The sequence below is a fragment of the Vitis vinifera genome, chromosome 13 (assembly GCF_030704535.1).
Source record: "Vitis vinifera cultivar Pinot Noir 40024 chromosome 13, ASM3070453v1".
In the NCBI taxonomy this organism is placed as follows: domain Eukaryota; kingdom Viridiplantae; phylum Streptophyta; class Magnoliopsida; order Vitales; family Vitaceae; genus Vitis; species Vitis vinifera.
The window spans coordinates 6,584,623-6,610,187 of NC_081817.1; the positions used below are offsets into that span (position 1 = coordinate 6,584,623).

The 25,565-nt window shown below is 39.0% G+C and overlaps 2 protein-coding genes across 14 annotated transcripts; one reads left to right on the forward strand and one right to left on the reverse strand.

Annotated features, from left to right (window-relative positions):
- The first annotated feature begins 575 nt into the window (after positions 1-575).
- On the forward strand, positions 576-24,907 carry LOC100259817 (protein FLOWERING LOCUS D). 13 transcript variants are annotated; one of them, XM_059742233.1, is made up of 9 exons: positions 576-2,493; positions 2,942-3,691; positions 3,792-3,834; positions 3,906-4,442; positions 4,935-4,991; positions 9,941-10,015; positions 10,079-10,280; positions 10,501-10,583; positions 24,068-24,907. In XM_059742233.1, exons 1-4 carry the CDS (start codon positions 657-659, stop codon positions 4,354-4,356), a joined length of 3,081 nt encoding a protein of 1,026 aa, XP_059598216.1. In that variant the 5' UTR covers positions 576-656; the 3' UTR covers positions 4,357-4,442; positions 4,935-4,991; positions 9,941-10,015; positions 10,079-10,280; positions 10,501-10,583; positions 24,068-24,907. The 13 variants fall into 13 exon arrangements, with proteins under 13 accessions (XP_059598216.1, XP_059598215.1, XP_010658356.1 ...); XM_059742232.1 differs by having other exon boundaries at positions 9,941-10,280; positions 23,035-24,907; XM_010660054.3 differs by having other exon boundaries at positions 9,941-10,280.
- LOC109123653 (uncharacterized mitochondrial protein AtMg00810-like) lies at positions 18,441-19,199 on the reverse strand. The gene has a single exon (XM_019224049.1). It carries the CDS (start codon positions 19,197-19,199, stop codon positions 18,441-18,443), a length of 759 nt encoding a protein of 252 aa, XP_019079594.1.
- Positions 24,908-25,565: the final 658 nt, after the last annotated feature.

Here is a 25,565-nt window from a genome sequence, read left to right on the forward strand (position 1 = left end):
GGGAGTTGTTATAAGGTTAAAAAGTACACATGGATGTTTGTTTGATTGACTACATTTCCGAGTAATGTCTAAAAACTCCCATTTTCAATATTTAACTGAAGGAACAAAGATAAAATTAAAAAAAAAAAAAATGGTGCAATGGATTGGTAAAATAAAAAATATAAAAAAAAAAATCTTGAAAAAAAAATAATGATATGAATGAACTTGTAATGGATTTTGGGCAATTGGCGTTGATTAAGTTGTGTTTGGTTCCTAAAAATTTAAGGAAAATGCAAAGAAAATAAAATAAAGAGAAAAAAAAATTTAAAATATAAATTTATAACTAGTGTTGATTATATTTAATTTGAAAATAATTTTTCTAAATATTCTTTTTTTCTTTCTGTTTTTTTAGGAATTAAACATGACTTAAAGGTAGAAGTATTTTATTTTATTTTATTATATCAAATTTGAGTTTAAATATAAAGTTTGTCCAAAAAAAAAAAACGATGAAGCCACGGTGGCATGCGCTTTGTGACTGTGCCAAGTCTTAACAGTGAGAAACACGCCACGTCGGAGCCAAGTATTTAGCCAGCACATATCAAACTGTCACAGCAACCAAACCGCAATTTTCCTTCTTCTTTTGCCTCGCCTCAGCGAAAGTAGAAGAACAGAGAAGTATGGACCCATCGAATCAAATCTCCGAATTCTCTTCATTCCCTCCTCTTCCTCTGGATCCCCTCCAATACACCATTTTTGTACCTCACTCAAACCCTAATCCTAATAACAACCCTCACCCTAGCTCCAACACCAATTCGAACCCAATTTCAAACCCTAACCCTAATCCTAATCCTGACCCTGTCCCTAACTCTAACCATAACCCTTATCCGGACCACTTTCTTTCGCTTTCCATCCCTAGGAAGAGAAGACGAGGGAGACCTCGCAGCGCCGCGACGTTTACTCCATCACAGAATCAGGTGTTTCAAATTCCTCACACTTCCAACGGTACAATTAACGGTAACAATTATCTTGCTGGTGCTTCTTCTTCTTCAACTTCTTTTTCCAAACTTAGTATAGAAAACCCTACTTCTTCAACCGCCGCTGTTCCTGATATATCTGATGAAATCATTGTTATCAACAAAGAAGCCACATCTGAGGCCTTGATTGCACTTTCGGCTGGTTTTCCGGCTGATTCCCTCACCGAGGAGGAAATTGATGCTGGGGTTCTTTCTATAATTGGTGGAATCGAGCAAGTTAATTATATTCTCATCCGAAACCACATTCTAGCGAAATGGCGGGAGAATGTGTCAAGTTGGGTTGCAAAAGAGATGTTTCTTGGTTCAGTACCATCACATTGTCACATTCTTCTGGACTCAGCTTATAATTTTTTGGTTACACATGGATATGTTAATTTCGGGGTTGCACATGCAATCAAAGAAAAAATTCCAACTGAACCCAGTAAGCAGAATGTGGTTGTGATAGGGGCAGGGCTTGCAGGATTGGCTGCAGCCCGACAATTAATGCGGTTTGGGTATAAGGTAACTGTTTTGGAGGGTAGGAAACGAGCAGGTGGAAGGGTTTATACAAAGAAAATGGAGGGAGGGAATAGGACTGCGGCTGCGGATTTGGGGGGTAGTGTGTTAACTGGTACACATGGAAACCCGCTTGGGATTGTGGCCCGGCAATTGGGCTATCACCTTCATAAGGTGAGAGACAAGTGCCCGCTTTATAGTGTGGATGGAAAACCTGTTGACCCGGACATGGATTTGAAGGTGGAAGCCGATTTTAATCGCCTTTTGGATAAGGCAAGCAAGTTAAGACAGCTAATGGGGGAGGTTTCAGTGGATGTCTCACTTGGGGCAGCACTGGAGACTTTTAGACAGGTGTGTGGGGATGCTGTAAATGCTGAGGAGATAAACCTGTTTAATTGGCATCTTGCAAATTTGGAATATGCAAATGCAGGTTTGCTTTCAAAGCTTTCACTTGCATTCTGGGACCAAGATGATCCATATGATATGGGAGGGGACCATTGCTTCTTGCCTGGGGGGAATGGGAGGCTAGTTCAGGTTTTGTCTGAGAATGTGCCCATCCTTTATGAAAAAACTGTGCACACGATAAGGTATGGTAGTGATGGAGTACAGGTGATTGCTGGGAACCAGGTATTTGAGGGTGACATGGCACTATGTACAGTTCCACTTGGGGTTCTGAAGAGTGGATCTATCAAATTTATTCCAGAGTTGCCTCAAAGAAAGCTTGATGGGATCAAGAGGCTGGGATTTGGTTTATTAAATAAGGTTGCAATGCTTTTTCCTCATGTGTTCTGGGGCACAGATCTTGACACATTTGGTCATCTGTCTGATGATCCAAGTCGCCGGGGAGAGTTTTTCCTGTTCTACAGCTATGCAACTGTTGCTGGTGGTCCTCTCTTGATTGCTTTAGTAGCAGGAGAAGCTGCACATAAGTTTGAGAGCATGCCACCTACTGATGCTGTGACTTGGGTTATTCAAATTCTCAGGGGTATCCATATTTACTTCCTTTCATGTCCTTGTTTTAAATCCGTATTGTCAAGTGATATCCATATGGGAGAGTTTTTAAGAATTTTTGAAATCTAACATGGTAATTGAAATGTCTCAGTAAACACACATTATGTTATTCTTTGCACATAAATACATTATTTACAAGTTCTTTTCCTCTAGTGTTTCTAGTTTTTCCATTATTGACAACTTATATGTTAACTTCATTGTAAGTCTGAGATAGTGGCACTTTATTTTACTTCTTTTGTGGATTGCCTTTTCACCTTCTTAAAATTTCCACGAGTCCTTTTCCTTTTTAATATCATGTTTTTTTTTTTTATTTAATGAATTCTATAGTCTGATTACTGCTAATACTAATAATTCCTAAATTTTGGAAATTTTCAATGAATTACATAACGATTCTTATGAGGCTTTCGGGTAAATTCACACAGGGATTTACGAACCACAAGGAATCAATGTTCCAGAGCCTATCCAAACCGTCTGTACTAGATGGGGTAGTGATCCTTTCAGCCTAGGTTCGTACTCAAATGTTGCTGTGGGGGCATCAGGAGATGACTATGACATCTTAGCGGAAAATGTGGGGGATGGAAGACTTTTCTTTGCAGGAGAGGCTACTACTAGGCGATACCCTGCAACTATGCATGGAGCCTTTCTTAGTGGGCTAAGAGAAGCTGCAAACATGGCTCACTATGCTAATGCTCGAGTCATACGGATAAAGATTGAAAGAAGCCCATCAAAGAATGCACATTCTTGTGCTTCCCTTCTGGCAGATTTATTCAGGGAGCCTGATTTAGAATTTGGGAGCTTTGCTGTTATTTTTGGGAAGAAAAATTCTGATCCCAAGTCAATGGTAATTTTAAGGGTGACATTTACTGGGCCACGAAAAGGTTCAAAACTGGACCAGAATCATTCAAATAAATTGCTTTTTCAGCAGCTTGAGTCACATTTTAATCATCAGCAGCAGCTTCATATTTACACTCTGTTGTCAAGACAACAAGCCCTTGAACTAAGAGAAGTGAGAGGAGGTGATGACATGAGGTTGAATTTCCTCTGTGAAAAGCTTGGAGTGAAACTAGTTGCAAGAAAAGGTTTGGGCCCTTCTGCCGATTCTGTTATTGCTTCAATAAAGGCAGAGAGGGGAAACCGCAAGCCAGCTTCAACATCTTTGGCTCTTAAATCAGGTGAGTGCTTGGAGCTTAGCTGAAGTTTTTACCTTTTTATTTCTGTTATGAGGTGGTTCTTGATGGAAATTGAGATAACATTCTTTTTGTTTTGGAAAAGGAATGAAGCCTAAAGCAGCCGGTTCGAAGCGAAAAGTTGTTAGGTATGAACTAAAGATTTCACTCTACTTCATCTGCTTTATCCATCTCATACATCTTTGTTAATTGATTCCAGGAAGGCTAAAGTTGTGAGCAATGTTGGTGGCTTGATGCCTCGCAATTCAAACATGCGTAATGGTAACAGCTCAATACCTCCTTCCAATTTGATTGTGCGCAATGGCAGTGGCTCAACGCCTCCTCCCAATTTAAACATGGGCAATGGCAGTGGCTTGGTGCCTCGTCCCAATTTAAATATGGGCAATGGCAGTGGCTTGGTGCCTTCTTCTAATTTAAACATGACCAGTGGCTTGTTGCCTCCTTCCAATTTAAGCATAGGCAATGGCAGTGGCTTCACTCCTGCCATTTTAAACATGGGCAACAATGGTAGTTCGGTTCCTCCTGATTTGAACATTGGCAATGGTGGTGGCTCAGAACTTCATCCCCATTTAGGCTTGGGAAATGGCAGTGGCGTTGTACCTCCTCCCAATATAAATGTGGCAGAGAGTAAGCTGATGGGACAAATGTAGGAGCACTTATCGAGGACCTTCTGACGCTTTTTGCTCATGTATGAACAGAGGAACGCATCATGCACCTTCTGACACTTTCTTCTCATGTATGAATGGAGGGTCTAAAATTTACTTTAATTGTTCTATTTATTTAGTTTTGTAAATTTGAATTTTACATATAATCAGATACTTCCATTTTGTTTTCTACTGCATTTGGGCTTGATGCTCTATGTTTCTTAAAGCATTTGAAATGAGTTTACCTTGTTGCATGTCTGGAGTATCAGTTCTAGTTCAATATTTCATAAAATCACCTGGTTTGTATTGCCAATCCAAGAAAAAGAAAATATGGTTTCAATTTTTTTCATTATCATTTATGCCCATGGTGATTATTCCATTTCTTTGGTGCTTCTGTTCTAGAGGAATACGGAATACTACTAGAGTGGATCCATTTGTTGAAATGTTTAAAGGATATATGGAAAACTAAATAGAGTTGATCCATTTTGTTGAACAGTTTAAACTTCCTTTTTTTTTTCTTTTCTCTTTTACTATGTGAAATCACCTATTTTGATTTAACATCAACTTTTTGTTCATTTCTTTAGGGCATTAATCTCTGGACATGGTGAAGTAATGAGCAGACAGCCTCTTTCAGTTGAGAGGTGAGACATGATAAATGTCCTTGATCCTGAAAATGGCTCCTTGGAGTTTTTATTTTTCTTGTTTTACCCTTCTTTCCAGTAAAATAATGCTGGTTGAGATAGTTATAGACTTGTTTTTGGTCAGTTTGATTTGTGGTTAAGGCATAGGAGGGTTCAGGTTCCTGTTAATCACCCAAGGAGTGAACTAGAGAGACTGTAATTTAGCATAGTTGCATATATGTGTGTAATCTATTTGTTGTAAAAGAAATTTTACTTGCAGTCTTCTTGTGATATAATTTCTTTTCTTAGCAGAAATCTCTTTTCTCTGGTCACCAGTTTTATTTATTTGGTAGTAAGAAGTGGGATAAATGTTGTGGCTAGGTAGTTGCATGCTTTTCTACTTCTAGGATAAGACACTTTTCTCCTTCCATATCCTCCCTCGTTCTTTTTGCCTTTTCCCTTTCTCCTACTTTTCTTCTGCTCATACTCAAATGAGAAATTGCTATCAGAGTAGAAATCATATGATCTATGAACCTAGCAAAACAGAATTTGCTGATGTCATCATTCTTACAGATGCTAACATTAGCAGTCCAGGCTCACAAGCATATTTGTCTCTTTATCCTCTATCCATCTTTGAAATCTTGTTTTGATTGGAGATACGGTTTTCACACACTTTTCTTGGTCTCTGCAGAATGTGGGACAATGAATTCTTTTCCTATTTGGGACCATATTTGGGATTTGTATCACTTTGGATTGGATCAGAGAGTTGACAATTGATATGTTAACTTTTCCGTGGAGTTTTTGTTGAAGAGTGTGTGTGTGTGTGTGTTTTGAGATTGACAAGAGCTCAAGGCTTAGGAATGGGTATGAACGGTTGAATTGAATTGCTGGATCCTATTTTTGTTGGAACAGCCACATTATTATTGCTATTTTCTAATAAAAGGCGGATGATTTGATGCTGTTGGAAATTATTTAGAGGCCCTTTATCATTCTGATTGTTTTTATGACTTGGTGGTCTCCTGGATAGTATCATTATTCTTTACTGGGTTTTGTCTTGTATTAAGTTAGCAATTCTTAGTAATTGTGTGTAAGGAAGAAATACATCTTGTTTGTCTCCAAAAATCAGAGCCCTACTTTGCATATTATTACCATGAAGTTGGATGGTGGTAACTACCTTGTACTTATATGAAGATGGGTTACATGACTGGAAAATCAAGGAGCCTGACACTAAAAACTTTTATATTTGCGATGCTTACAACTTGAATATCACTACTTGGTTGCTGCATACAATGTGACTCCTGATTTGTGATAAGTTTACTCGTTACTTTGGGATGTCTTAAGAGTTTGGATGTTGTATCTCAAGACTTTTCTAAGATGGATGGTATTAGACAGATTTTCAGTGAAAAATGATATTCATGAAGCCACTCAAATGATAGGCCTCATGCAGTCTGCATCAATATTTTGTGATAAAAGTGGGAAGAAGTTGACTATTATCTGAAACTGTAATGCATGGAAGGATCTGAAACAGTAACGCATGTTTAAGTTAGTTGACTATGTAAATAAGGAAGTTGTAATTTAGAGGCTTTGTAGGAGGATTTGTTGGAAGAATTTTAGGAGTTGGTCAATCAATTAGTTTTCATTTATTGTACAAGTGTGAAAGACGTATATGCACACAGACACACACACACACACACTAATTTTTCAATGAGAGAATAAGAAGATTCCTTATTTTCCATTAGTGTCTTTGATTGCGTGATTAGGTTTTATCACTTCTTGCTTCTCTTCCTTGTTGGAGTTCTTTTTCTTAAACTCCATTATTTGCTGGATGGGCCACCCAAATCTGAGTATAGATGGGGCTAAGTTGCTTTGTACACCTCCAAAGCACACAAAAGTCCCCTTCAGTGCAAATACATGTAAGGATATCCAAAAAGGAAGCTAATTAAAGCTTTTAGGTTTGGTTGCCTTAGGTTTTTGGCTTCCCCCTGCTTTCTATAGTGTGAGCTTCACCATGGTTAATGCTTCTTAGATCAGATTTTTCACTCACTCTAAGGTGTGATGGCTATATCCGCTTAATCAATATCAAGATATATTCTAGCTGGCTTACGTCTAGTCCTTGGAAGAATCTTCTTTAAAATAGGAACTGTTCCTCTCAAGCTTGTGGATGCTTGCCTTGCCCAAATAGATAATATTTTGCTAGGGAGGGCTATGATGTTAGGTCCTAAACTTGAGATTACCCAGCCAGTAGAAAAGGGGTGGGCTTATGTCACTTGGGGTTTCATTTGCTGCATATCATATCAAGCTCCTTATTGGCACTTTCATACATGGATTTTATTTTTAGTGCTCCAAATGTTACTCAATGTAGCCCCATAAGAGCGCTGTGGTAGGCTATATTGCATGGATCAAGTTTTTTGGCACTACAGGTTAGGTGTTTGATTGTCACATGGTGCTTGAGGATCCCTATTAGTTAATTGTCTCAATGACTTTGGAGATTAGACTATTCTCTTTTCGTGCTTTAATAGGCCTCTTACATTCCTTTGTTTATTTTAGTAGGCAAATAAAAAATATTTTAATAGAATAGAGCCTAACAAAGAGAGGTGCATCCAATGTACACTGATAGCATACAAAAGTCAAAAAGAAGACACAGAAGCTACTAAGCAAGATAACTAACAAAACGACCTATCTAGTCACAATATAGGCTATCTAAAAAAGTTCAACATTGCAGCAATCTCCATCCTCATTGCACCCCAAGATCACTCCAACAAGAATTTCAAAAAAGCCTCAAGTCTTTGATGTGTCATCTCTTTCTCATAGAATATAATTCAATTACGCTATTTCCAAATATACCAAAAGAAACATAAGAGAACCATGCATCAAACCTTTCTTTGCTTTTTCTCCATCCTTGTGACCTTTCACCCTAAGAGAAGGTTCTTCACTGTGTCTGGAAACACCCATATCTGCCAGAAGATTGCTAAAATAAGATTCCACAACTTTTTAGTCCTATTACAATGAACTAGAATATGACTAGTTCTTTCTTCACTGCCTTTGCATATGACTAGTTCTTTCTTCACTGCCTTTGCAAAGGCTACATTTATTTATCATCGTCCACTCTCTTCTCATGAGGATATTTATGGTTAGGATTTTCCCCCCAAACTGCTTCTCATATATATATATGTGTGTGTGTGTGTGTGTGTGTGTGTGTATAAACAGTTTCATAACAGGGCATGAGGCCTCCAAATTTCTTTAGCTGTGAACATCTCTCTACTTCCATCACATAAAGAACTATGGAAGGGCTTTTCACAGAATTTTCCTTTCCTATCTCCTTTCCATTGTAAACTGTCTATCCTTAGTCCTTGCACTCTCACCAAATAAATGAACTTGAAGAATTGAACCATTGCATTCATTTCCCAATTCTCGGTTCGGCTCGCCCTTTCTCATGGAACTTTAATTTCCGTCGTAATCTAACCAATTCTGAGATAGAAGATCTAGAACGCCTCATGCACTCTCTTGATTGTATGAATTTATCCACTTTCGCTTCAGACGCGAGATCTTGGTCCTTATTGTCTTCAGGATTGTTTATAGTCAAGTCTTTCTTTACAGCCTTGTCCCAAATGCCTGATTCATCTCCATTTTTCCCCACTAAGTTTGTATGGAAATCTCAAGTCCCTTTCAAATGGGGATTGTGGGAGGTGCTAGGTTTGAATCCAAATGGGGGCCCAAAAACAAAAACAAAAACAAAGTTAAAAAAAAAAGGAAAGAAAAGCAAAGAAGAGAAATATTTACCAGTGAAAAGAAAATTAAAGTATTTAAGCTAATGTAAAAATAGAATGACTAAAAATGGCGTTATTTTTAACATTTAATATTTTGACATAAATAAGAAATTAAGATGAGTACATTAATTGTGATAATGCTTAAACATTCATTCTCTTGTCTTGAAGACAAGGATCATCATGGGTTCTTCCCTCTTTGGTTAAAGAGACACTCATTGGGTGGCATGGGTCATTCTTGGGTAAAAACTGTAAAAAGTCTTGGCCCCCTTATGTATATTTTAGACTGTTTGAAAGGAAAGGAACTTGCAAGCTTTTGATAATGCAGAACTTTTGGTCCAAAGGATGAAAAACTCTTTTGTTTGTAATTTGTAGTCTTGGTCTACGTTGTCTGCAGATGTGAGCCCTATGTCTCTTTTTAGCTTTATTGATTGGCTAGTTCTAACACCCACCCCCCCCTTTGGTGGCCGTTGTATACTTCCAATATACTTTTGGACGTTTTTTGGTGTTTCTTTTTATATACTCATTTACCTATCAAAGAAATATATTTTGTTTTCTTGTCTTTAAATAGTTAAGATTAAGATTTGTAAACTAGCATACAAGTTGGTGCATGTATTTTGATGTTATATATTACACACTTGTTGTGGATATATTATGAAATATTTGTGCCAAAGTGACAAGATAGTCCCGACATTTGGAAAAATGACATCCATTTATTGAAAGTTGTAAATATAACCTCTATTTGACCTTTTTGCCCCTCAAACTTTTCAAAAAAAAAAAAGCCTAGCTGGGGAAAAATTGAGGGTATTTTTGTCCAAAAAAGTTACATTTCATGTTTTCAACGGGTTCTTCTGAATATATGATTGTTTTATCCCTTTTAATCAAATAATCCTAATTTTTTATTAATGTTTTGACTCCAAATGATGCATTATTTCATGAACCAACATTTCCTAAAGTATCATTTAAAATTTCCAAACTTTGATAATGATTTCTGTTGTTTCTTTCACAAAATGTGTGACATTGCTATCCTGTTGACAATTGATATTTCCTCATTTTCACAGGGTTGATCCATCTATTGATATCAATATTCTGATCCTTGTCATTAAGATATATATGAGATATTTATTATCTTTACCTAGAAAATTGACAAATATTATCATCCCACAACCAAAAGAAAATTAATTTGTTTCCTTTCTACATTTCAAGGGAAGTGAGGAAGTGACTGGTTCCCTTCTATGCCTCTGCTCACCATTAATGGGCATGTTTCTTTATTCACCTGAAGTACAATAAACACAGGAAAGTCAGGGAAGTGTACCTGTCACAGAAAGAAAATAAATTTGACAGGTACACTTCCTTAACTTTTCGGTGCTTGTCATTAATGGGCATAATTCTTTATTCACTTGAAGCACAAGAAGCTCTGGAAAGTCAGGGATGTGAGCTTGCTAAAAGGGGAGGTAGGGGGGAAAAGCGAATTGCCGGTGTGCTTGAAGGAATACTAATACCATCCCTTCACATTATCCTCACCAAGAGACTGCTCTGGAACTAGGTAATTCTATTCTTAACTCATCTCTTATTCTTCCTATCAAAAAAAAAAACTCATCTCTTATTCTTGTTGTTGATAATTCAAACTTTGCCATTGCTATATTTTTTTGTTTCTACTTAAATGCCACTTCTAATTTGGTATTTCACTTGTCTCTCTCTACTTCTTTTGCTTTTGCATCCTGGTTGAGTTGTGTCTTTTGTCTATTCCTCCGGACATACAAAAGCCATGTTGGAGGCTAATTGGAAGGCCACAATGCACAGGGAGATGATTGCCTTAAAGAAGAACGAAACTTGTTCCGAGGTCCAGGTAACATAGTTGATGCTCATCTTGCTACCAGGTCCTGCTTTGATGCTTTCTTTGAACCTTGATTTAATATCTTAGGGGCTTGGTTCTATCATGTTTCTATATCAAGACACAGTCCATTGCTTGGATGAGTTAATTTTGATTACAAATGATGATGGTGCCTGGGAATTTTGTCATGAATAAATCGTATGAAGAAACTATGTATTTGTGTGGCCTAAACCATTTTGTGTAGATCTCTTTGTATAGTGTAGGAGTCTAGTTATATTTTGATAAGTTTTTTGTAGTTCTGAGGAGAACACCTCATCCTTCTCGTGTACTTTTTATTTATAATGAATTCATCTTTATTTCTGATAAAAATAAAATAAAATCATATGAAGAAACATTTCAGAGTTGAAACCATAATATAGATTATACTATAGAAGTACAAATGTGTGCTTTGCTGTGGTATTGCTTAGGTGCCATTATATATATACATTATTTGCCTATCAAATAAACTATAGAAGTGCAAATGTGAAATCATGGTAGAAAATTTAACAGTTTCTGAAAATTTAGAAATGTGCAGACATCTATCTATCCATATGAGATATAAGAGAAAATGTTATAAGAAAATTAGAAGATCACAATTTTAAAAACCAAAACCAAGGTTCTGCTATGTAAATGCAGAAGAATGTCCTTTTTATACTAGAAATAAGTTGCAAAGTATATGAAGCTATGAACAAACTTGATAGAACCTTGGTTTCTGGCGTTTTTTTAATCTAATGGTTCTCTTTGTCTATCAAAAAAAAAATACTTGATAGAATTCAAACACAACACAACTATGTAAATTTTTGATAGGAAAATAAGAGCGAGGGTAAAGGTAGGTAGGAGTGGTGAATGAGAGGGATTGCTTATCAAGGAAAAGTGGTGGTGGTGGGGGCGGGGGGGGTGGAAAGCTATTAGAAATGGCTAGGAGGATTTATGGCCTAGGACAAGTATCTTCATCTGAAATGGTTTCAGTTTAAAATTTATGGTTCGTACATTGTGTGGAGTGGCTTTAAAAGATTGTTTTCCTTCTCTATTTAGAATTGCCTCTAACAAGAATGCAAGAGTCAAGGATCTTTGGATTGAGGAGACAGGGCAAAGTTTTTTTTTTTGATTAGTAAGACAGGGCAAAGTTATTGAAGTCCTTTTTGAGAGATCCTTCATTGATTGGAGATGGATATATTGGGTTGACTTTTGCCACTCATTCAAGTGAATGGTCATTGAGGTGGATGTAGAGGATAATTGTATGGAGTTTGTAGAATGGTATTTTTGTTGTTAAATCTGTATTACTCCTTATTTTTCTGCAAGTTGAAGAATAGGGTTTCACAGGAATAATATTCTTTCATTGAGATTATTCTTTTATAGAGTTTACAACATATACAAATCCTTCAAATTAGGAAACTAAATCACTGATTAAAAGGAAAGAATAACTCCTAACAATTACTTTCCTAAAAATACAAAGATTGACAACTAATAAATGGGAGAGAGAGAGAGAGAGGATGCGAGAGAGAGAGGGGGCGTGAGAGAGAGTGAAAGCGCGTGCGACGGCGACGACGAGGAGACCGGCGAGGCGAGTCGAAAGCGAAGCTTCACGGTTGAATCCAAGACATTCGAGCTTGCCCTGGATGGAAGGAAAGGAAGATATCAGATCCTCATCGTGGAGAAGAAGCGGGGGGTCTCGACATGGGTTCGATTAGGGCTGGAAAGCTTAGGGCTTTTCAAGGAGGGGTTAATCCATTGCATACGAGATGAAAGAGAAGGGAGATGGGAAAAGGAGTGGAGAGAAAGAGGCAGGCAATTCACTCTGTTTAGGGGTTTCAACAGAGCGGGTAGTTTTTTAAGGTTGGGGGTTGTGGATCTGGAATGAAAACACTTTTGCATCTTCTTGCCAAGAGGTAGGAGGGACAAAAGAGGATGGACGACTATGGTGGAGATGATTCGCCAAATGGAAAAGATGGCTGGTAGAAGAATGGAGTTGCAGGAAGCAAGGGCCGGCGGAAAGACTTCTCCGACGAAATCATACGTGAAAGCAGTCATGAGCACAAATCAGAAAGGCGCAACTGTAATCAAGATGAAGGTTTCGAGGGAGGAGATGGCTGGAAACTTACAGAAGTTGAAACACTGTCTCGTCGCGAGCTGGAAGCCCGACAAGAAGGAAGAAGAAGATCTGGAGAGGCTGGGAAGTCTTTGGGCGAGTTCTTGGGGCTTAAAAGGTAAACTGGGGCTGGCCAAGTTGGAACGAGGTAGGGCATTGCTGGAGTTTGAAGATATAAGAGAGGCTTACCGTGTGGTCTCATCGGGGAGCGGAGAGATGGGAGGAGTCCTCTTAGGGTTGGATTTTTGGAACCCAAAGATGGGTTGTTGGGTAGAGAAGGAGATGGTACAGGAAGCATGGGTTAAAATTTTCGGTCTGCCAATTTCGTTATGGAGCCCGACGATTCTGAAGAAAATAGGGGAGGAATGTGGGGGATTTGTTGATATTGATGAGCGGACAAGATCGATGGGGGAGATTCAATGGGCTAGGATACTGGTCAAGATGAGAGGCGACCGAGTATGCTGGAAATTGAGGTAGAGGAGGAGGTTTACACTTTGGCGCTGTGGTGGGAGATCAGGCCGGAGGTGAGACGGATTTCTTCTGTGGCGGAAATCAGAAGGAGAACCGAGTTCAGGGGTGACATGTCCTCACGCGTGGAGAAGCGAGTGGGGAAGGAAGTGATAGAAGCGGGAATCGTGGGACTGCACCTGACAGATGATGGGAGGTTGCTGCAGGAAAATGGGCTGGGCTTAGTGCCCGAGAACCAAATCCATGGTTCAATGCCCCGGGACTGGGTCTACGTGGATGGAAAAAAGGCTGGGTTGCCCTCATATGGCCCAACTATGGGCCGTAAAGAGCAGGAGAAGGATGGTGGGTTGGCTAAGATAGATGGGCCCTTGGGCTGAAAATTAAAAGATAAAATTAAGGAGGCTGGTGAGTCAGAGGCAGGCCCATCGTCTAGTAATTGGGCTGCTTATCTGGGCTGCCATTCTTTAGCCGTGATGGAAGATGTGGTAAGGGATGGCCCAATTGCTAAGAAGGCTGGTTTATTGAGCTGTTCTATCTCCAGAAAAAGATACACTCCAGTGGATCCCTTGAAGTGTTGGGTGCCAGAGGATATTAGAAGGGAACAGAGGGAGGATGGCTTCTCCATGACTGACCGAGCCCTTGAAGATGAAGCTAAGAGGTATGTCCTGCATTCTCATTCTAAAGAAAATCGGGTTATGGGGACATTTCTTTCTCCTTCTTCTAATTCTGATCGGGCTTTAGAGGGGGAGTCTTTCGATTGCCCAGGGGGAACAGAGGAGGAATTATGGGGGGACAAGTCAACTTGGCTAACAGTCTATGAGGGGAATGTTGAGAATGAGAATGGATCCGGGAAGTTGGGAGAGACCAACAAAAACAGAGACAAGGTTAGGGGCAAGGAGGGGAAGGCTGGTGCATCAGGATCTCAAGACACTGAAAACGAGAAGGAGGAAATATGGGAGGAATGTAACTTAGCAAAATTTAGCCAATTTCTGGGTTTCCCTACGGAGGGGCTAGAAAGGGAGATATTGAATTTTCTGACTAAAATCAGAAAGAGGAGGGAAAAGATTCACAGCAAAGAACTCTTGGAGAAGTCCAAATTTGAAAGGGAACTAAAGAGGTTGGAATGCTTTGTCAATTATGAGGGGGGGATAAGCAGAAAGATCCCTCACAGGGCAAAGGGAATCAATTGATAGTTGCCCAATGAAGCTGAAGATTATAAGTTGGAATGTGAGGGGAGCTAATGACAGCTCTAAGAGGAAAATTATTAAGAACTATATAAGGAACCAGAGGGTGGATCTATTATGTATTCAGGAAACCAAGATTCAGGAGATGTCGGAGGGTATTGTGAGAAGCCTGGGCACGGGGAGATTTATAGATTGGAGAGCCCTAAATGCGGAGGGGGCTGCGGGTGGCATTTTGATATGCTGGGATAAGAGGGTCTTGGATATTTTGGATTGGGAGGAGGGTCGCTTCACGTTGTCTTGCAGATTCAAGACTATAGAAAATGGGGCTACTTGGGCTTTTACGGGAGTGTATGGTCCTTTTACTAAAGTGGAAAGGGAGGGAATGTGGGAGGAATTTGGGGCTATAAGAGGCCTTTGGGATGACCCCTGGTGTCTTGGTGGGGATTTCAATATCACTCTGTTTCAACAAGAAAGGAGCAGCCAAAGAAGAATCAGTTCAGCTATGAGGAGATTTGCAGAGATTGTGGATGATTTAGAGTTGGTGGACCTGCCTCTTCAGGGGGGAGAGTTCACTTGGAATGGGGGGCTTAACAATCAGACGTGGGCAAGACTAGACAGATTTTTAGTTTCCCCTAGTTGGTTAGATCTGTTTAGTGGAGTTACTCAGGTCAGGTTGTCTCGTCCAATTTCTGATCATTTCCCAATCGTGTTAGAGGGGGGTGGAATTAGAAGAGACCCAACCCCGTTTAGATTCGAAAATATGTGGCTGAAGGTTGAGGGGTTTCAAGACATGGTGAGAACATGGTGGTAGGGGATTGATGTTAGGGGCAGTGCTAGCTACAAATTGGCTTTTAAAATGAAGGAAATTAAAAAGAAACTGAAAGTTTGGAACAAAGAGGTTTTTGGGAGGCTGGAAACCAATAAAGCTTCAGCCTTAGAACAAGTAGACTTTTGGGATCGGGTGGAAAGTGAGAGAAATTTGACTGTGGAGGAGGCTGATTTAAAAAAGGATGCTAAAGATTCCTTTAAGAAATGGGTCCTGTTGGAGGAAGCCCATTGGAGACAGCACTCAAGGGAGATTTGGTTAAGGGAGGGGGATAGAAACACGGGGTTCTTCCATAGAATGGCAAGTGCTCACCGGAGAAACAACGTTATGGGCAGAATTAAGGTTAATGGGGAGTGGCTGGTAGAGGAGCAGGAGGTGAGAGAAGGAGTTGTGAATTCGTTTCAGCAGATGCTCTCTGAAGATATGGTTTGGCAGACGGATATTGGTAATATTCAGGTGGGTCGTATCAGCCAGCAAGAAGCAGAAAGTCTGGAAATCCCTTTTGTAGAGATTGAGATTCACTTGGCGCTGATGGAGATGAATGGGGATAAAGCCCCTGACCCGGATGGTTTTACTGTAGCCTTCTGGCAAAACACTTGGGATTTTACCAAAGAGGAGATCATGGAGATGTTTAAAGAATTTCATGAGCATAACTCCTTTGTTAGGAGCCTCAACAATACTTTTCTGGTGTTGATACCTAAGAACGGGGCGGAGGATCTGGGAGACTTTAGACCTATCAGTCTGTTGGGGGGTCTCTATAAACATTTGGCTAAAGTCTTAGCTAATAGGCTCAAAAAAGTGATCGGTAAGGTGGTCTCCATTGCTCAAAATGCCTTTGTTATGGGAAGACAAATTCTGGATGCGTCTTTAATAGCTAATGAGGTGATAGATTCGTGGCAAAAGAGAAAAGAAAAGGGCCTTATTTGCAAATTGGATATAGAAAAAGCTTATGACAGCATCAACTGGAACTTCTTAATGAAGGTCCTTCAAAAAATGGGCTTTGGGACCAAGTGGGTGGGATGGATGTGGAGCTGTGTGTCTTCTGCTAAATTCTCTATTCTTGTTAATGGAGTGTCAGCTGGTTTTTTCCCTAACACTAGAGGGCTTCGTCAAGGGGATCATCTTTCCCCTTACCTCTTTGTGATGGGAATGGAGATTCTGGACGTTCTTATCAGGAGAGCGGTGGAGGGAGGATATCTTATAGGGTGCAACATTCGGGGTGGTAGTAGAACCTCATTGAATATCTCCCACCTATTTTTTGCTGATGATACAATTGTGTTTTGTGAGGCGAATAAAGAACAAGTTTCTCATCTAAGCTGGATTCTCTTTTGGTTTGAAGCGGCTTCGGGTCTTCGTATTAATCTAGCCAAAAGCGAAATCATTCCAGTTGGAGAAGTGGAGGAGATTCTTGAGATAGCAGCTGAGCTAGGGTGCAAGGTGGGGTCTCTGCCCTCCCAGTATTTGGGTCTCCCTTTAGGAGTCCCCAATAGGGCTTCTTCTATGTGGGATGGAGTGGAAGAGAAGGTCAGGAGGAGACTCGCGCTTTGGAAAAGACAGTACATCTCTAAAGGGGGGAGGATCACTCTTATTAAGAGTACCTTGGCTAGTATGCCAATCTACCAAATGTCTATCTTCCGTATGCCCAAGTCCGTTGCTAAACGAGTGGAGAAAACCCAAAGAGACTTCCTAAGGGGGGGTGGAAACTTGGAGGGAAAAGTTCACCTAGTTAAATGGGATGTGGTTTGTATAGAAAAATTCAATGGAGGGCTAGGATTAAGGAGAATAGCCACTCTGAATAGAGCCTTACTGGGCAAGTGGATTTGGAGGTTTGCATGTGAAAAGGATAACCTTTGGAAACAAGTGATTTCTACGAAATATGGGCAAGAGGATTATGGTTGGAGGGTTAAGAAGGCTAGTGGGGCGGCTGGTGTAGGGGTCTGGAAGGAGATTATGAAAGAATCTGAATGGTGCTGGGAAAACTTGGCTTTTCTAGTTGGGAAGGGGTCCAAAATTAAATTTTGGAAAGATAGTTGGTGCACTGACACTCCGTTGTCCCAATGTTTCAACCACCTTTTTGTTCTTGCCGTGCATAGAGACGCCACGATTAAGGAGATGTGGGACCAACATTCGGGCCAAGGAGATTGGAATCTTGTTTTTGTGAGGGACTTCAATGACTGGGAAATGGATATGGTTGGTGATTTGCTCCATACTTTGAGGGGTCATAGGCCTTCCATGGAGGATGATTCAGTTATATGGAGGCAAGGAAGAAATGGTCTTTTCAGGGTTAAAGAAGCTTACAGGCTGTTGGACAAGCCTAATGCCACTGAGTTTCCCGCAAGGGGAATATGGGTGGATAGGGTGCCAACTAAAGTCTGCTTCTTTGCTTGGGAGGCTACATGGGGGAAGGTGCTCACTCTGGATAGGCTCCAGATAAGAGGGGTGCAACTCCCAAATTGTTGTTTTTTGTGTGGTTGTGAAGAAGAGAATGTAAATCATATTCTTTTACACTGTATAGTGACTAGAGCCCTATGGGATATTATTTTTGGGTTGATAGATATTAAATGGGTCCTCCCAGAAACTGTAAAGGAGACTTTAATCTCCTGGAGGGGTTCATTTGTAGGGAAGAAAAGGAAAAAGATTTGGAAATCCATTCCGTTGTGTATTTTTTGGACGGTTTGGAAGGAGAGGAATAGGTTAGCTTTTAGGGGGGGGGTGTGGTGAATATTCAGAGGTTAAAGAGTTCTTTTGTTTGTAATTTATGGAATTGGGCCAAAGTGTATTTAGGTGAGGAGTCTTTCTCCCTTATAGGTTTCCTGGAGTGGATAGCTTCCACTTGAGGGGAGGTAGTTTCTTTTTGGTCCTTCGTCTCTTTTTGAGGCTGTAGCCTTCTTGTATACTCCCTGTATGCTTTGTGGCGTTTAGCCTTTTCTAATGCATATCTTGTTTACTTATAAAATAAAAAAAAAAAAAATTACAGCTTTACAAGGTTATTTCTTTCCATATCAGTTTTGGTTTTCCAACACTCCCCCTCAAGCTGGCTTAAAGATATCTTCCATAGCCAGCTTGCCAACTAGAAAATTGAATAGCCTCTTGTGTAGTCCTTTGGTGAAGACATCGGCCACTTGTTCCTCAGTAGGAATATAGGTCATACAGACCAATCCGTTGTCTATCTTCTCTTTAATGAAATGCTTGTCCACTTCCACATGTTTGGTGCGGTCATGGAGAACCGGATTGTGAGCTACTGAAATTGCTACCTTGTTGTCAAATTACAACTTCATAGGAGATGAACCTGTCATCTTTAACTCTTCCAGTAATCTTCTTATCCACATAATCTCACAAATACCATGAGCTACAACTCTAAACTCTGCCTCAGCACTACTTCTAGCAACCACGTTCTGTTTTTTACTTCGCCACGTAACCAAGTTGCCACCTACAAATGAACAGCACCCAGAGATGGACCTTCGATCCACTATACTTCCAGCCCAGTCTGCATCGGTGTAGGTTTCAATTTGTAGGTGTCCTCGTGACTTGAACAAAAGACCTCTACTTGGTGTCCCTTTTAGATACCTTAGAATCCTGTAAACAGCTTCAAAATGCTCTGGTCCAGGCGCATGCATAAACTGACTAACCATACTCACTGAGAATGCTATGTCAGGGTGTGTATGGGATAGGTAAATCAATCTCCCAACAAGTCTCTGATAACGATCCCGGTCCTTCACATTCTTGGCTTTTGTAGGTTGCAGTTTTACATTCAGCTCTATAGGTGTTTCAGCAGGCTTACATCCTAACATACCTGTCTCATCAAGAAGATCAAGAACATACTTCCGTTGATTACCTTCTTTGGACCTAACAAACTCCATCCCAAGAAAGTATTTTAATGCCCCCAGGTCCTTAGTCTCAAATTCCTCAGCAAGTTTCCCTTTCAGCTTCTCTAGTTCATTGCAATCATCCCCAGTTAACACAATATCGTCAACATACACAATTAAGATGGCTACTTTACCTTCATTTGAATGTTTGTAGAACATCGTGTGATCAACTTGACTTTGAGTATATCCATAATGCTTTATTACTTTGTCAAAGTGCTCAAACCAAGCTCTAGGCGACTGCTTAAGTCCGTATAAGGACTTCTTCAATTTGCACACTTTCCCAACTCCAAAACTTTCTTCAAAACCTGGTGGAGGACTCATGAACACTTCCTCCTCTGGGTTTCCATTAAGAAAGCCATTTTTAACATCCAATTGGTGTAAGGGCCAATTGGAATTTACTACAAGGGACAACAAAACTCTAATCAAGTTTATTTTAGCTACAGGGGCGAAAGTCTCTTGGTAGTCTATCCCATAGGTTTGAGTAAAACCCTTTGCCACAAGTCTGGCTTTGTATCTCTCAATACTTCCATCTGTTTTACTCTTTATTGTAAACACCCATTTGCACCCTACAACCTTTTTTTCCCTTGGTAAATCTACAACCTCCCAAGTGCCATTCTTTTTTAAGGCATTCATTTCCTCAAACACTACTAATTTCCAACTCGGTTCATCTAGTGCTTCTTGAATATTTCTAGGTACCACAAGTTTTGAAATATTTGTAGTGAATGCTCTATAGTTGTCAAAAAGGTTACTATAGGAGATATATTTGGCAATGGGATGTTTAGTGCAGGCTCGGGTTCCCTTTCTAAGAGCAATAGGGAGATCAAGGTCAAGGTCCTGTGCAGGAACAATTGGGGCTAATCCTAAACCGGGTTCGAGTGCAGATATTTCTGGCCTTGGACCAAAGTGTGATGGTAAACTTAGATCAGTATCAGAATAAGAAGAAGCATGTATATGAGTAGGAATGGAAGGAGGGTTACCTGAGACATTTAGAAAGCCATTGCTCAGGGCTTTCGATTGACCATGTGCTGGGATGATCGGTTGGACTTTACTTCTTCCAGGGACTTTTTTCCTTGAATAAACCACAGGCTCAAGATTGTTTCTATTTTTTTTCATTTGTAGTATTTCTTCTTCTGATAGACCAATTTCAGATTTGGATTCAGTAGGCTTAGTTTCCTTATTTTTTTTTTCAAGAGAGATATCAAGAATTACACTAGGCAAAGGTTCAACAATTTCCTAAAAATTTGGTTCCACTAATTTCTCCCCTTGAAGTAATTTTTTGGTAAAATATGGGACATTTTCCATAAAGGAAACATCCATAGTTGTGAAAAAAACGTTTTGTAAGGGGATTAAAACATTTGTAACCCTTTTTATTAGGAGTATATCCTACAAAAACACATTTTTCTGCTCTTGGGTCTAACTTAGATCTTGACCTTTTTGGAATGTGTACATATGTAGTGCAACCAAATATTTTCAAGGGTAATTCAGAATTAATTCGAGATTCTGGAAATACCTTTTTCAAGCACTCCAAAGGAGTGGTATATTGCAAAATTTTTGTAGGTATCCTGTTGATTAGATATGAAGCAGTTAGTATGGCATACCCCCATAAGTATTTTGGAATATTCATGTAAAACATCATAGCCCGTGCTACTTCTAACAAGTGTTTATTTTTACGTTTAGCTATTCCATTCTGTTCAGGGGTATTAGAACACGAGGATTGATATAAAATTCATTTTTCGTTTGAAAAGGTTTCCAAAACTTTATTAAAGTACTCGGTCCCATTATCAGATCTCAAAATACTGATTTTTGTTTGAAATTGGTTTTCAATCATTCTGTAAAATTCTTTAAAAATCCTTTCGACTTCAGATTTTTCCCTCATTAAATATACCCAACAAAGACGTGTATGGTCGTCTATAAAGGTCACAAACCATTTTTTTCCTGAAATTGTGGTTATTTTTTAAGGTCCCCAAACATCACTGTGAAAAAAATAAAATGGTTTTGATGCATAGTAGGGTTTTGGAATGTAAGTTTTTCGTTGGCTCTTTGCCAATAAACAACTTTCACATTGAAATGATAAAGGATCAACCTTTTGAAATAACATTGGAAATAAATATTTTAAATAAGAGAAACTAGGATGGCCTAATCTGCAATGCCAAACCATTATTTGATCACGAACAGAAAGAGAACTAATACTACTTAGTCCTTGAGCAATTTTATTACTAGGTAAATTATCCTCGAAATAATAGAGACCATTGATCATCCTAGCACTGCCAATCGTCTTCCCCGAGCTCTGGTCCTGAAAAATACAATGGGATTCATAGAAGATAACACAACAATTAGAATCTCTAGATAATTTGCTAACAGACAAGAGATTACAAGTAAGTTTAGGAACATGGAGAACAGATTTAAGATCTATTCCCTTAGAGATTTTTATTAGACCTTTTCCTGCAATAGGTGAGAAATTACCATCAGCTATCCGAACCTTTTTATCTCCAGGGCACGGTGAATAGGATTCAAACATGTTTGAGGAATTGGTCATGTGGTCGGATGCTCCAGAATTGATTATCCATGGAGTAGATTTAAAACGACAAGATAGAGCATATAATTCATTACTTGTGTGTGCCAAAGAAACACTAGAAGTACCGGATGTCAAGTTGGACTTCAACAGTGCAAGAAGATGCTCCCCTTGTCGTATCTCACCAAGTTTGAGGGTTAATTCAAAGATCCGTGATTGATTCCCTAAATCAGAATACATCTGATTTACATTCTCCCAAAGCTCTTGTGTTGTTGGATAGCACATGTAATTAGAGCTAATGTCTTCTTCCATAGAATTCGCAAGCCATGTCATCACCATGGAATTCTCAGCATCCCATATAGCATAGTTCGGATCATCCACTGTAGGAGCCTTCTTTTCACCCGTCAGGTAGCCCATCTTTCCACGTCCTCGGATGTACATCCGAACTGATTGAGACCATCTCAGAAAGTTGTCACCATTCAAGCGAATTGTGGTGATTTGGACAGAGTGAGATTCCGAGGTGGTAGGACTAATTTTTGAAGAATCAGTGATGATGGGATTGTTCAGAGAAGGTTGAGGAACAGTAGTGGACTCATTTGAAATATCCGACATGGTTTCAGATAACAAGGATTGAAAGAGAGGAAGAAGGAGGATTTCGGCAAGCAAATTGCTAACTCTGATACCAAGTTGAAGAATAGGGTTTCACGGGAATAATATTCTTTCATTGAGATTATTCTTTTATAGAGTTTACAACATATACAAATCCTTCAAATTAGGAAACTAAATCACTAATTAAAAGGAAATAATAACTCCTAACAATTACTTTCTTAAAAATACAAAGATTGACAACTAATAAATAATTTACAGCTTTGCAAAGTTATTTCTTTCCATATCAGTTTCGGTTTTCCAACACTGCAAGATCCATGTGTTTCCTGTTAGAGAGGTGTGGCGCTCAGGGGTTCCCTTTAAGGTGTGTTTTCCTGTTTAGACAAGCTCGTCTTCGTTTGCATCTCTTGCTTTTCTTGTTTGGGTTTAAATGGGTGTTCTAGTGGTTAGCTAAAGAGCTATTATTAGGGCAGTATGGTAGTGGTATCGGCAAGCAGCTTAGGACGGTTTGGAAATTAACGTCTCTTTGCTTGTTCAGTCTATCCAGAGGGAGCGTAATGGAAGATAGTTGAAAAAAGAGTGCTCTAACCAGTTGCTTAAAAGTGGTTTTTCTCAATTTTTTATTTGAATGATTTAGGCTGTTTTTTTGGAAGTACAGATATCTTGCTTTTGGGTTTCATTGAAGGGATTGGTTAGGAGTTAGGGGGTGTAGGCTTTTGTATTCTCTTTTGTTCTTTTGATAAACATTATCTTTTTATTTGGAAAAGATGGAAAAAAACTCAAATCTTCATGATATTCCAATCAACCCAATGTCAGAAACAAACTAATCAAATATAAAAAGAATAAAAACAATCTCACAATGGATTTTTTATGTAGACCTTACAAAGAAATTTATATGAAATGTGATGGGGAAAAGAAAACCAGATTGGATTGAAGAAAAAGTGGCCAAGATCAAAGAATGACAATGAATGAAGATAAGCACAAGGGGAGAGTTGAGGAAGGGAGCTGAAGGTGGTGCAAGGCAGCTGCTAGGGGAGGGAAAAAGGAGGAAATGAGAAAATGAGGGGAAACATGATTGGGATCGATGAATTCCTAGGTTTTCCAATTAATGTTTAGATGATCCAATTTTGTATTAGTTGATTAACAAATTGGCTTTTTTTGTTTCATCCCAACAAAAGAATATGATGCAAATATGTAAATTTTAACCATTTATATATATGTATACACACACACACACACATAACCATAAGGTATTGCCATAATTTTAAGGCATTATTTACCAAGTTATCCATATTTTGGGACTTCGTTCATTTCTTGATCTCATTGTCTCACTAATTGGTTATTCAATATAGATTCTATATATATAGGAAACAAAGCAATTTTGTAGTAGCTTTTAAAGACGGAACCAAAGAACAAAAATCATTTAACTACAAATATCAATATATCAAATATGATAACATTGTAATTCATTGACATATTAAAAAATAAGTTATCAAGATGGCCTTTGGATGTATTTCTCATTTATCCAAAAACCATAAATTTACCTTCTGTTTTTAAAAACTCTTCAAAATTTCAAAAACTTGTGGAAGTGAAATTTTTTTATTTAAATTTAAAAATATTTTCAAGTACACAAAAGATGTAGAATTTCTATATTCTATATAAGACTTTTTTTGTTTTAAAAACAAAATCAAAAAAATATATCCAAACATGCTCTAAACATTATTTCTATATTTTTTGTATTCCTAAAAGGAAAACTAAGTCTTCCTTTTCAACTTCGAAGGGTTAACCTTCAAATTCTGTGAGAAAGTTGAGAAAGTGCCGATGTCAACCATGTGGGACCCATACATGGCATTCATGGTTTTTGGGAGATCACTCAAATTTATGATAAGTTTGTTTGTGACACTTGCAGAAGCAAAAATTTATGTCAGCTGATGGTCGGTCTGACAGTTTGAAGTGATGATCCTACTCGTGTGAGGGGCCAACATGTCTTAGGATTCCCACAGCCACCTATAAGATGTTCAAATAAATCAGAGCTTCTCAAGGCCGCATTCTGTATCATACCTCAGTTGGAGACTCTGAGCCACCTACAAGCCACCAAGCTGAGCACGGAGGAATCTGAGGCCTGATTATCTGGATCCAAGTTACTCTCAATTATTAGAATGAGAGTGTGTGGTCTGATCTTTCCTAGGTCCACCCCTCATCTCAGCCAATATGGAGAACCAACAAATTTCAATGGATTTGTAGGCATGCAGGATTTAACAGTTATATTTGTCTCAACCAATACAGAGAATTGACAAATTTCCTTGGATTTATTTAACTGTATGATTGAACTGTTAGTTCATCACAGAACATTAATGAGAAGACCATCTTTCATCTCAATCCAGCAAAGCTGCTGCATCAATTGTGGAGCATTGCTGCTTATGGGCATCTTTATTTAGCTATTAGGATCTGTGCTTCACTTTGAAGAGTGTTCAGTCCTTTGAGTATGACACAACTTGCACCTCCTGTCTGAAGATTAGATGGATGATTGGAAGCATATGTTTAAAATTGGGCAAATAATTGAAGAGGGGCTAATGTTTAATGGTATTTCTCTTCAGTTAAGCCTAGTATTTATTTACTTTTGGATGGTAATTGTACTATATGTATATTTTCTATTAATAAAAGTTTTTCTCCCTTCAAAGATGAAAATTGTTATTCCTTTATTTGATTTGTAAGCATATTCATTTGCCTCTGCCAAGATCGAAAGTTGTTGAGGTGTAGGCCATATAATTCATGGTGACAGTGAATTGGTTGGGGAGGAGGGGGGTGGTAGACATTCTCCTTTTCACCAAGTGGCAAAATCGCTTAGTTTAGTTTCTGCAACTTTATGATTTGGTTTGAAAGGCTAAAAGTAGCTCAACAATGATTTGATTTTAAATCTTATTGAAGGACATACTTTATGTGTCTGCCTCCTAGATCAGGCTCTGCATGAGAAAATAAACAGGTAAAAAGTTGGAAACAAAAGGAGGAGAATGGATTTCAGGTTGTAGCTTAAGGCAGTGAGCAGAAAGAACTCAGCTATGCATGCAGAATGCTGCTTGTTACAGCTGAACATGAATGGCAGGGTGCCCGTCTCCACTCTCCAGTATGTTATCTCTACTCTCGCTATTAGCATACTTTACCAAAAGCCTCTTTGGAAAACCTTCAAGTGCAGAATGCATTTGGTAAATAGCTCCTCAAATCTCATCACCAAAAGAATGCATTGGGAGATTGATGAGGAAAAAGGAAAAGAAGCATCAATACACCACAAACCACTTCACATTAACTGGTTTTGCTTCTTTGAGATGAATGGCATTGGCATTCCCATTATCCGTTAATATAATCCCAACCCAAAAACACAATTCTTGAGCATGGTTGAGAGATATTGC

Coding starts and splice junctions, on each gene's coding strand:
- LOC100259817 (XM_059742232.1), top strand. CDS start 657: ATGGACCCATCGAATCAAATCTCCGAATTCTCTTCATTCCCTCCTCTT. Junction 3,692..3,791: donor ATCTTTGGCTCTTAAATCAG/GTGAGTGCTTGG, acceptor GTTTTGGAAAAG/GAATGAAGCCTAAAGCAGCC. Junction 3,835..3,905: donor TCGAAGCGAAAAGTTGTTAG/GTATGAACTAAA, acceptor AATTGATTCCAG/GAAGGCTAAAGTTGTGAGCA.
- LOC109123653 (XM_019224049.1), bottom strand. CDS start 19,199: ATGTTCTACAAACATTCAAATGAAGGTAAAGTAGCCATCTTAATTGTG.